Genomic DNA, 12,842 nt, shown 5'->3' with positions numbered 1-12,842 from the left:
AATATCTTAGTAAGAGAAATGATGTCACTTTTAATAATTTGGACCCCCTCGAGGGTTGCAACGGGCAATGCTCCGATATGAATAATACTGCAACGTTGACGCTCGTGTTTCTTGAGCCATTTAATCGATAGACCTGGTAATATTTCGAAGGCATCTTCCGGTGCATCTCCGAACAAGACTTCAATAATAAGAGTAGAAAGATTAGGTATTGCACTCAAGTTAACTTTAATATCATCGAATTCAACAACCAAATTTAATCTAACATTTTGGACTGCCGGACGACTATATAACATATGACCCGGGTCTTCTGGCAGGGGAGCGACTAACACACTTTTTCGTTTTGACGGGATAAAGGCCGCGAGTAGATACCACTATTTATTATCTTAGTTAAATTATGTCCCTTACCCATCATAACATAAGGCGGGGTAATGACGATATTCAATAGCCACTCGATGTTTGCTTCGACCATAGTCCATTTATTCTCACCGTTGAGAATAATATTGTACGAAGTGTTTTTATGGAGTCTACTAACGTCGACATCGCTTAAATCTTCTAGATTACCCGTGAATGTAACTTCTTTCCGCTTGTATACATTAACGTGTAAGTGTAAAGCGTATAACTTACCATTGGTACCGGGTTTATCGAATCCTTCTGTGTCTCCGAGATTGGAAATCGCAATTGTATTACATTGTCTTATCGTTCCAGGGCCTGATGCATCAACCATTATTTATAATATGGAGTGTTACACTTAAGTATCCTATATGTACAGGTTGGTGTTTTACATCTAATATAGAAATTTTGAGGTCTGAAATAATACCCCGCTTTAATTTTTTTATTGTAATGGTGAGAAAGATTCCGTTCTACCGCTATTATATTTTTCATCTTTGACTGTAATAGATCTGAATAGAGTTGAAGGACTTTCTAGTTGAATATTATCCGTCGTGCTTATTTGATCAAGATGGATGGACAACTCTTTATAGGGAACTAAATCGGGTAATTTATCTCCATGCCGTGTTTGGTTGGGTGGTATTAATATAAATATTTTTTCTTCTCCTAATACAAATCCAAGTGTTTTTGTTAAGTACAGGACAATACCTACTTCCTTTTCTCCAGTGTTCAAAATCAGCATCCCATTCGACTCATTTTGTGCGAGACTAACTCCCAAAGGTTTAAAAGTTTCATCATTGAGTGAGCATACGCTGTAATACCCATCAGGTATAAAGTGTGTTTTTTTATTTATTAAGAACGTATAATTATCTCTCGCAATACTTATATTGGTCCACAGCGGGTAAATTGAGGTTATCACGCGAGTGTGTTTGGGGATGGTAAATATCCTGCATTAGGAATAAACATAGTATTTAGCTTCATATTTGTTAATGTGAGAATGTTACAGACATCAAATGTGACATCGAACAATTCTCTTTGTATAGGTGCAGACTTGTGGATTATTGTTAATTCATGTGGTTCTTGGCGAATAAAGACCTAAAAATGAAGTGCCTCGTGTTATTCATAAATATAACTAGATTTATCGGTTGTAAGTTTTGGCATTTTGATTTCATCCATTTGCTGTAGCATTGAACAGAATTATTCTGGTTCCTTTACATTATCTTTACATTTGGGAATTTCTTCTGCGCCAGACAAGACAACACTAAATCATTGTTTCAAATGTGACACACGGTATCCTAAGCTTTTGTTTGTTTGTTGTTTAACGCCGCACTCAGGAATATTCCAGCTACATGTCGGCGGCCTGTAAATAATCGAGTCTGGACAAGACAATCCAGTGATGGACATCATGGGCAGAAATACCTAGCAAATTGCTAATCAAAACTTCGTCAACATTTCGCCCCGCGAAGATGCTTACATTGCGCTAATTAAGTTGTAACACTGGGTGCGCTAAACACGAAAAACCTGTCAATTTGTAGCCCAATTCGGCCGACGTCACAATTTTAAAGAAACAAACAAACAAACCACTTGGTCCTGGAGGCTTGATTCTGGTGATCCGAATGGCAATACATACGGTGTTGACAGCTGTATCCATATGAACAGTGATTGATACTCATCTTTTCCTCAATAATTAACATGAATGAAGTAAGGAAACTCGGAGTACATCGAGCGAGTAAACATGACACTGAAGAAGACGCTTTAACATCAATCCCACAAAAATACATTTTCAGACCCTCAAATAAAGCCTGATTTTCACACTTATATTTGCACGTGTCAGCCAGGAATACTTTTAATTGAATACTTTAGACAAGATGTTCTTATCTGCTGACTGAGATGCGAGTGTGGTTTGTTTGTTGAGCAGAGGTAAAAATACATGTTCTATTCACTGCTTCGATCTTCGTGATACTGGATACACAATGTTTATTCAATTCTTTGAACAGGAATTAGCTGTTTGTGAAAGGTGAAGTCGTATGGTTGAAGAAGTGAGCGAGTATGGTTTTGCTGCGCTTTTGACAATATTCGAGAACCTATCATCAGAAATGGGATGCAAACATTGTACAGTGTGTGGCATCAAACCCGGAACCTCGGCGTGACGAGCGAGCACTTTAACCACTAGATTAACCCGCCAGTCTCTCGTTAAAGGAGCAACTAGGAGGTAGGGTTTTTTTACTTGTCTTTAAAGTAAATCATTTGCGACTCGTGATTTAAAACCTAACGTGGGACGCATAAAACCTCATGTACGCCTCGTGATCCTGCTACAACTTATAATGTGGACATGCAGATATAAATTAGATTAAGAATTAACTATGTATAGAATATGAAATACACGCATTGCGTCACTTCAAATTAGCGGTATTAACTAATATTTCGAAACTGAGAGTTATCTCCCTTCCGTTAGTGCCGCGCGTTGCCTAGATACCGATCTCAGTAAAGCGACGCCATTTTGTCTTGCTTCATCTGCCGTGTCTCTCCTCTGTCAATCTATAATCTACCTTGGATATTGAGCATCGCTTGAGTTTTTCAAGATGCAGTCAAGTGGTTATGTTCAAGGTACCAATGCATCACAGTTTTATGATGATTTTGTTTCACCTTACTATTATATATGCCGTAATACAGCATCGATGTATTCGGTGACCGCCAGGTTGATGCCCATCTCTAAGCCTAAGGTCTTTACATCCTTGCTCAACGTTTTTTAAAGATATTCTAAACGCGTTTCTTGGCTTTTTATATTTATTCTTGGTACTTAAAATCCTACAATGACCAATCCTTACATAAATAAAGAATTGTTTCCTGGCCAATGTGAAGTGCACAGATAATTCTGAATAAATAAATAAATTCATTCAACTGAAACGAATGTATATAAGCTTACGTGTTTAATTACAATGACTTTACAGTGTAAATAAGCGTGTACATGTTTTATTTATTTTCACTTCTCCCCCACACAGAGAGGATGTTTCACCCGGCTTTCACCCCTGCTGCCACCCCTGCTGCCACCCCTGTCCCACGTCGTGTAGGTGTGCTAGGGTTGAACAGGGACCTATAACTAACTTTTACAACAGATCCTTGTCTAAATCTCAGTTTGTCAAAGTGTTGATGTTCCATAACCTACTGTATGACCACGTTCCTAACTAAAGATACACCACACCCTACCTATCAGTAGTATCAGTATCACGTTTGTCTCATCATTTTTCTCTTTCCACTTCCCTCCCCACCAGCGTCCTTGTGTGTACCACCCTGAACCCCTGTCCACCCTCCCCACCTCCTACACCTCTGTCCCCGACCCAGCCCCTGTCTCTGTTTCTGTCAACATCACCGGCCACGTCATTATGGTTGACACCGACTTTGTGGAGATCGATCTCGGCCGTGAGGAAGACACACAACCACTCCCACCCCAGTCCTTCCTGAGAGCCTTGCTGTCCCGTTTCATCAGTCTGATCAAGAGAGTCTTCACCTCCAACAAAAACGACGCTTAAAGTGATAATTTGTAACAATCTGAGAAGTCCCCTTTCCTCTTTTTTTATGGACACTTTAGCAAATTAGTTATCATTCCCATTTGGTTGTTGTTTCATTAGCATGATGAGTAAATTTTGTTGTTGTTTAAATTGTTGTTGGTTGCTTTATTCTATTATTAGTGTAGGAGCCTCCTTACGTATGGAACAAACTCAAACCTAACCTAAAGCTACAAGTAACATTACAGAATTCTGCATTCTGATTCTACGTTTGTAGATCTCCTTAGTTCTGTGACAACTTGGCGAATATCGTATGCAATAGTTACAACAATAGGTTTCACAAGTTACTCGAACCAGAAATCAAACCTTGATCAGGGTGTGACTGTCACGTATTGAATCAACCACAAACACAAATGAGATTGTAATACAGATTTATTCCCTCCCTTAAAGTAATTTTAAATCCCAATAACAATATCTAAATTCAAACTAATACCAAATTAACTAACACAACTAACTAAACTAGCTTCTCCTACCAATAACAATACTACCACCTACTACTAATACTAATATCTTAATACTAACAGTACAAATGTCTACTACTAATAATACAACTATCTCCTACTAACAATACAACTATCACGATACACTATCCTAATACTAATAGTCTACTTCTAAAAATACTAACACTAATACAGATGTTCTAAGAATAACACAACTAATACACAGTAAAACTTTGTGTGTGTATATATATACAACAACAACACACAACCACAAAAAAAAACAACCAAAAGATACAAAGCCACTCCACTGTCACTGTCACAACAGTTCTATACAGAACTTTAGAATCTCTGATGTTATTGAGCAGTTCATACGAGAATTCTTCCTCGTAATAACGAATGGTGATCTTTCCACCCAGGCGATGTTGTCCCCACGGAGTTAGGGGTGCCTGTTTACATGGATGCCACGGCTGTGTTCATCCTACGATGTGCCACGGAGACGAAGATACTTCTCTCCTTACGTTGGGTCGGAGAACTTCTCTCCTTACGTGATGTTGGAGGTTGTTACTTCCTCCTACGTAATATCGGAGGTTCTTCCCTCCTACGCACTCTAAGGTTAACCGGCCAGTTCCGGGACACTACAATGTAATATACGCAATTACAGTCACTGAGGTATGTGTCACTACCTCACAATACATACAGCCATGCACCAATACTCCGATTTACATATTACTGAGTTGAACTGTTTATACTTTGATCATGTTGTGGTTATTTGTTACAGTGGCTTTACGCTATTACCATCAATATGTGTATATAATTACGTTTGGAAAAAATACATAACTCAAAATTCTATCCTCTAAAATACAATTCAACATGAAACAATAAATGTAAAAACTTACGCCAACCAGAGTAGAAGTCTCCCACAATATTAGTCCATGCCTTACATGACCATGCTGATTCTGGCTGACTGTACAAATTATTACCCTGCCCCGCTATTTAAACTGACCCCAAAGCCCAAGCTACCCCTGACCTCCCTATTGTTACACCAATTAACTCCCCAGCTATCAGCCGTACCCAGTCACGCTTCCCTGAACCTAACCTGTTCCCATAGTATTACCTGACAATATCTAAAAACAACTCGCTAAGCTTAATATACTAATGTAACCATACCGTAATACATCTATCTGAAGTACTAACATATAATTAAAATATACAAGATTATCTGTGATCTTGACAGTGACGGGCGAACACTAACTGCTGTGCCACCCTTCAGTCAATCTGTTTTCAAATTTGCCAGTTTAAATGTTCAAATATTATAGAACACTAAATGAAAACCCCTCAAAAGATTACTAGCCGAGTGTGTGTAAGCATATATGGAATAAAAAAATATATAATGTGAGCTCAGCAATTTGTTTGTACAAACCTGAGGACAAACACGTGTTTAAAATAGGGATGTTAAGAACATGAATAGGGATGTATCAGGAAAGTTTTGAAGAGAAGTCCTAACTCAGTAGACTATGGGCCATAAGACCTGGACATGATTTTTAGCACCTGTCTCCCTGGTCTTGAAACAAAAATGTATTTAATGTGCTCTTGATGCTGATTTTGTGGAACATCACAGGCCATATTATTATGCTCAGTAACAGCATGCTATGAAGTTCTCAAACGATTTCTTACCAAAACAGGCTTCCTAACATTGAATTGAATTTGGTGAAACAGGTCAATACTATACTGGTATACTACATACCTACAGAACTAATTTACAGGATAATTATGATAATAATTTGTGAACTGTACCATCAAAATTCAATTCGGAAATATTTAGGAAATATTTCTTCCTTGCTAATTATTTCCTAGCTTTCATAACTTACCTATGAATAAATTGATACAATCTTTGTGATGGTCATGACAATATTATGGTTGACACTAACTTGAGACTGACTTATTTGAGATTTTGGCAGTGAGGAAGAAACAGAAACCCTCCCAGCCATCCTTCCAGAGAAGCACGATGTCCCGTCCCGTGTCATCCGAGTGGTCAAAAGCGCCTTCACCTCCAGCAAAAACGTTTAATTAAAGCTTTCCTTGGAACAAGTTCCAGGATATTTTGTTGGGTTCATTAACTTTTCATCTTGTTAATTATTTCCATATGGTTTCAGTTGTATAAATAAATGTTTTTGTTGTTCAAACTGTTTTTTGCTGTTATATTTTATCAATGTTAGTGCCTCCTAAATTATCAAAAGCGTGAATAACATCCTAAAACGATGCTACAGAATTCTGGTTCTTGTCTAGTAGTAAGTCTAGGTTAGATCTAATAACCAAATAGGTTTATACATCATGAGGTATAGATTAGGGCATCTTTTTATATAGTATGCACAATCATTGACGTTATTTTTTATGAAATATCATCAAGAATGAATTCCGCCTCTGAGAACAGGGATGATTTTGAAATGACTAAAGCGCTTGACAAACCTAGCCTGACTGTAGCTATTGAATCACAGCTTTTTATTAAAAGAATGCGACCAGACCATAATGACGCTTCTAATGGAATGTCTACATTAAAGAAGGTTTGTCGCCATTCCAAATGAACCTGTAGGAAACTAGGAATTCCACAGAGTAGATTGGTCCTTGGTATCCATAGCTGGCCATAAGAGCCAAAAACAAGATTCTTGCTCATGCTTTCAGTCACTGGTTTGTGTGATCATGACTTGATATCATGTACAAGCCAGCGTGATACAGCTTACTTCCGTGTGGTCACAGATATCAATGAATATTTTCAGTTTATGAGAGTAAATAAAATGAGACATTTGCAACACTGTTCAACCTCAATAGTTTATGCTTCGAAAAGCTTGAAGCTTCTGTCATAGTTATCACAAGTGACAATTGTCCTATCTGACATTTTATTGAAAAAAGTCACAGATATCAATGAATATTTTCAGTTTACGAGAGTAAATAAAATGAGACATTTGCAACACTGTTCAACCTCAATAGTTTATGCTTCGAAAAGCTTGAAGCTTCTGTCATAGTTATCACAAGTGACAATTGTCCTATCTGACATTTTATTGAAAAAAGTCACAGATATCAATGAATATTTTCAGTTTACGAGAGTAAATAAAATGAGACATTTGCAACACTGTTCAACCTCAATAGTTTATGCTTCGAAAAGCTTGAAGCTTCTGTCATAGTTATCACAAGTGACAATTGTCCTATCTGACATTTTATTGAAAAAAGTCCAACTATTCTTTGGCCATACTTAGTATTGTTGATTTTTTGTTTTGTTTGTTCTTTAACGCCACACTCACCAATATTCCAGCTATATGACGTATGTAAATAATCGAGTCTGGACAAGACAATCCAGTGATTGACATCATGAGTATCGATCAACGCAATTGGCATACAAAGACATGCATCAACCAAGTCAGCAACCTAAACCACCCGATCCTCATTAGTTGCCTCTTGAAAGTTTGTTTGTTTGTTGTTTAACGCCGCGCTCAGCAATATTCAAGCTCCATGACGGCGGGTCTGCAAATAATCGAGTCTGGACCAGACAATTCAGTGATTGATATTATGAGCATCGATCCACGAAATTGGGATACGATGACATGCATCAACAAAGTCAATGATCCTGACCACCTGATCCCATTAGTTGCCTTTTACGAAAGCACAGTGGCCTTTTATGGCAAGCATGGTTTGCTGAAGACCTATTCTACCCCGGATCTTCACGGGTGGGTACATCATCATGGATATTAAATGTCACCTTACATACTCCATTATAATGTAAATGAACCTCTGCATTTGTAACATTTCCTGCGGTGTTAGTTTTGTAGTTTCAACTATCAAGTCTTGATAGTCGCCTCTTACGACAAGCATAGTCTCCTGTTACGGCAAGCATGGGTTGCTGAAGACCTATTCTGACCCGGATCTTCATGGGTCCAGATTACATTGAATCCATGCATATACAAACGTACTATCAACGCAAGCATTTGTAGGGCACATTATACACTACTTATTGTCATCCAAATGAAAATCCAACTCTGAACTCTGAAAAAATGTGTTCTGTAGATGAGATTTCTCTTGAAAACATGAGGTCACCATTAGATGATTTCACTCATTAGTGGTATGTGGGGCAGCCAATTGGCTGAATCACTCGCACGTTAGCCTGAACAACTTGGTTCCATTATTTCTAATATGGGTATACAGCGGTAGAAAGTAACAGTTTTTGTGATATAACTTATAATGATAACATATAGCAAAACCCTTAAAAATGGTAAATTTCTACCAATCCTTATGATACCTTAACTATTGGGCAGTTTGGCGAGGACCACAGGACTAGTGCCAATTTCTAACGCTGGGTATATCAGACAAGTAGGCAATATCAACTCCTACTTAAATGCACTGAAAGGCCAAAGAAAGTAGCCACCAATTTCGAGGACTAATAAAGTAAAAATTTCATTCGGTAAATTTCAAACCTGTTTAATTCATAGACAAAACAGGATCTTACAGCACCACATGACCAATTTTGTCTCACAAGCAATAATCTATCACTGTTTCATTGAAGGTGATGAAAGATGGCTGGATATTGAACAGAAGTTCAACAAAAACTATTGATTAGTAGTTTGAAGCTCAACAGTGTCATCTTAGACAGTCTATCAGCATCTTAAATATAAAGGTTAAAGTCTGTGAAAGTGATCTTCACATCCTCGACATTATCCAACCAAGTTTCGGTTACAACAATTATATCAAATTTGTTCACATATTTGACAAAGTCATTATCTGTTAACTCATATATTATGCCTGAAACATTCCAGAAGAGAAAGTTAATGAAGCTAATATTACTGTCGCTTCTCTCCCCTGATGGGTTCTCTTGATGAGCAGTAAAATCAGCGTATAGGCCCTGGCCACACCCTTATCTCTGTCCCCCTACTGCTGACCTCTGTGACCTCGAGCGCGTATCCCGTCTCTCATCCTGTTGTCTTTCCTCTCTCTCACCCTCTGTGCCTCCAGATATGCTTTCCTGTGCGGCTTTGGGGCACGGGTGGCCCAGTCGTCTAAGGCGCCGCGATTCGTTGTGCAGAGTTGCGTCCCTTGGACACGCCAGAAACCTATGATTATGTGTTCGAATCCCAGTTCACCCCGATTATGTTTCTAGGTTTGTCAGCACCATACCCGGTGCTCGTGGGTTTCACCGAAGTGGTAAACGTCTTAGACCTGCATCACTTCAGGCTTTCCTCCCTCATTAAGCTGACACATCGTGATATAACTGGAATACTGTTAAAAGCGGCGTTAAACCCAACTCACTCACTCACTCCTGTGCAGCTTCATCTTTTCTAGTATCTCTCCTCTCTTCGGCTTCCCTCACTAATTTCCCTTCTCTGTAGTAGAACCGTGTGTCTGGTTCGTCTGTTCTGCATTTTAGTAATTCCTGTCTCTGATTCAAAGTCAAGTCAATAGAGATGCCATATCCTTTACCTTTAAGAACGATCCACATTGACACAGCTTGCATTTTGTCGACCCAGTGCAGCATCTTCACGAGAAGGTTTATTAGGCTTCTTCGTCGGCATACGATGTGCACGTTTCTACATCTCTGGAATTGAGTGGGGGAATTTTTTCTCTATCTTCAGTACTTCCAGAACTTTCTCCTTACACACCATATATGATTCATGTTGTAATTCAGGCACTCCATATAATATTACATTATTTTTGCTGTTTCTGCGGTCTTGGATTCATAGTAGATGTATTATAAATTCACAAGGTTTTGAGGGAATTGTTCGATAAGCATAACTTAAGAGTTGGATGGGCCCAGTCGCCTAAGGAGCCGCGATTCGCTGTGCAGAGTTGCGTCCCTTTGGCACGCCAGAAACCTATGATTGTGGGTTCGAATCCCGGTTCGCCCCATTATGTTTCTAGCTTTGTCAGCACCATACCCATGCTCGTGGGTTTCACCGAAGTGGTAAACGCCTGAGACCTGCATCACTTTGGGATTTCCTCCCACATGAAGCTGACATGCCGCGATATAACTGGAATACTGTTAAAAGCTTCGTCAAACCAACTCCCACTCACTCGCTTAGAAGTTGACGGATGACAATGTACACACAATTTATGGATAACAACTTCTTTATTTTACTGTAACATGGACGTTTCGGTATAGATCCTTATACCGTTGTCAAGCAAGGCTGAACAATGAACATGGTACAAAATATATATAGAAGGTGGAGGATTAACAGTAACAAACAATTGCATACATGAAAGAGATAAACATGAGTAAGTTAAATAATACACATGACAAGGAAGCCAATTAAACAGGATAAGTATACATAGGAGAGGTCGCTATTGCTTATTGAGTCCGCAGTAGGCGGATAGGATGAAATGGCCTTGATCTCTGTTGATTGATGGTTGTGGCGGCGAATGTGGACTGCTTCTCTTTGTTTGCTTTTTGTGAAGTCCTGGGGTTGTTGGAGAGGATTTGGGCGGTTCATGTTGTGATTAGGGCAGTTGCTGATATGGTCCGAATGGCTGATTTACTGTCGGATTTGATGGTTGAAGTTTTGTGCTCTTTGATTCTGGTGTTGATGGGGCGGGATGTTTCACCGACATGTTATTGCCCCATATCATCAGCTGCCTCCTTCAACCCCAATATTGACCCCGACTTCGCCAGATCAACCCCCCTCAATTCTCTAAGAAGGGACAACGACAGAAACACAACTAAACGCCAAGAACCTAAAGGTGTAGTTTATAAAATTGACTGTAACTGGACAATCCTATATAGGGAAAACATCCCGCCCTATAACCTTTTGCATTCATCTAGCACCCCCACATTTCCAAAGAGAATACACGAAAAAAAGAGTCAATAATTGTACCCTTTTGCTGTTCACAAATCCTAAAGTGGACATTCATATATTAATTCGACTATGAATTAATTAGTCATAGGATATATTAAATACACGTAACGCCACATTAAATTAGCGGTATTAACTTATACTTTGAAACTGAGAGTTATCTCCCTTACGTTAGTGCCGCTCGTTGCCAAGCTACCGATATCAGCAAAACGACGCCATTTTATGTTGCCGCATCTGCTGTCTCTTTGTTCTCAATCTACAACCTGCCTTGGATTTTGAGCATCGCTTGAGTTTTTAAACATGCAGTCAAGTAGCTGTGTTCAAGGTACCAATGTGTCACAGTTTCATGTTGATTACGTTTCACCCTGTGGTTATATAATCGGCTACCGTCAGGTTGATGTTAATGTTTCCTCGCATTTTATATTTCTTTTTGGTTCTTTAATTTCCTCAATGGCAAATGCTCACATAAACAGTGATTTTGTCCTGACCCCGGGTGAAGCGCACTAACAAATAGAATAAAATAAATACAACTGACACGAACGTGTATAAGATGATACCTATAAGGTATATACTTACAAGCTTACGTTTTTAATCAATGACTTTACAGTGTAAATAAGAGTGTGCATGTCTTATTTATTTTCACTTCTCCCCCTCACAGAGAGGATGTTTCACCCGGCTTTCTCCCCTGCTGCCACTCCTGTCCCACGTCGAGTAGGTGTGCTAGGGTTGTAGAAACAGAATATGACTAACTTTTACAACAGATCCTTGTCTAAATCTCAGTGTGTCAAAGTGTTGATGTTCCATAACCTACTGTATTACCACTATCTTAACTAAAGATACACCACACCCTACCTATCACTAGGATCAGTATCACGTTTGTCTCATCATTTTTCTCTTTCCACTTCCCTCCCCACCAGCGTCCTTGTGTGTACCACCCTGAACCCCTGTCCACCCTCCCCACCTCCTACACCTCTGTCCCCGACCCAGCCCCTGTCTCTGTTTCTGTCAACATCACCGGCCACGTCATTATGGTTGACACCGACTTTGTGGAGATCGACCTCGGCCGTGAGGAAGACACACAACCACTCCCACCCCAGTCCTTCCTGAGAACCTTGCTGTCCCGCTTCATCAGTCTGATCAAGAGAGTCTTCACCTCCAACAAAAACGACGCTTAAAGTGATAATTTGTAACAATCTGAGAAGTCCCCTTTCCTCTTTTTTTATGGACACTTTAGCAAATTAGTTATCATTCCCATTTGGTTGTTCTTTCATCAGCATGATTAGTAAATTTTGTTGTTGTTTAAATTGTTGTTGGTTGCTTTATTCTATTATTAGTGTAGGAGCCTCCTTACGTATGGAACAAACTCAAACCTAACCTAAAGCTACAAGTAACATTACAGAATTCTGCATTCTGATTCTACGTTTGTAGATCTCCTTAGTTCTGTGACAACTTGGCGAATATCGTATGCAATAGTTACAACAATAGGTTTCACAAGTTACTCGAACCAGAAATCAAACCTTGATCAGGGTGTGATGGGCGAACACTAACTGCTGTGCCACCCTTCAGTCAATCTGTTTTCAGATTTGCCAGTTTAAATGTTCAAATATTATAGAACACTA

General features: G+C 39.2%; 2 protein-coding genes across 2 annotated transcripts; both read left to right on the top strand.

Annotated features, from left to right (window-relative positions):
* The first annotated feature begins 2,969 nt into the window (after positions 1-2,969).
* Positions 2,970-3,917, top strand: LOC139455610 (uncharacterized). Its single transcript, XM_071237164.1, has 3 exons — positions 2,970-2,994; positions 3,390-3,454; positions 3,660-3,917. Exons 1-3 carry the CDS (start codon positions 2,970-2,972, stop codon positions 3,915-3,917), a joined length of 348 nt encoding a protein of 115 aa, XP_071093265.1.
* A 7,606-nt stretch (positions 3,918-11,523) lies between these two features.
* Positions 11,524-12,398, top strand: LOC139455937 (uncharacterized). Its single transcript, XM_071237481.1, has 3 exons — positions 11,524-11,548; positions 11,882-11,934; positions 12,141-12,398. The coding sequence occupies exons 1-3, from the start codon at positions 11,524-11,526 to the stop codon at positions 12,396-12,398; spliced, it is 336 nt and encodes a 111-aa protein (XP_071093582.1).
* Positions 12,399-12,842: the final 444 nt, after the last annotated feature.

The sequence above is a fragment of the Haliotis cracherodii genome, unplaced genomic scaffold (assembly GCF_022045235.1).
Source record: "Haliotis cracherodii isolate W230 unplaced genomic scaffold, xgHalCrac1.p SCAF_11, whole genome shotgun sequence".
NCBI lineage: Eukaryota > Metazoa > Mollusca > Gastropoda > Lepetellida > Haliotidae > Haliotis > Haliotis cracherodii.
The sequence above is the reverse complement of the archived record's forward strand: the minus strand, read 5'-3'. Positions and strand labels throughout refer to the sequence as shown.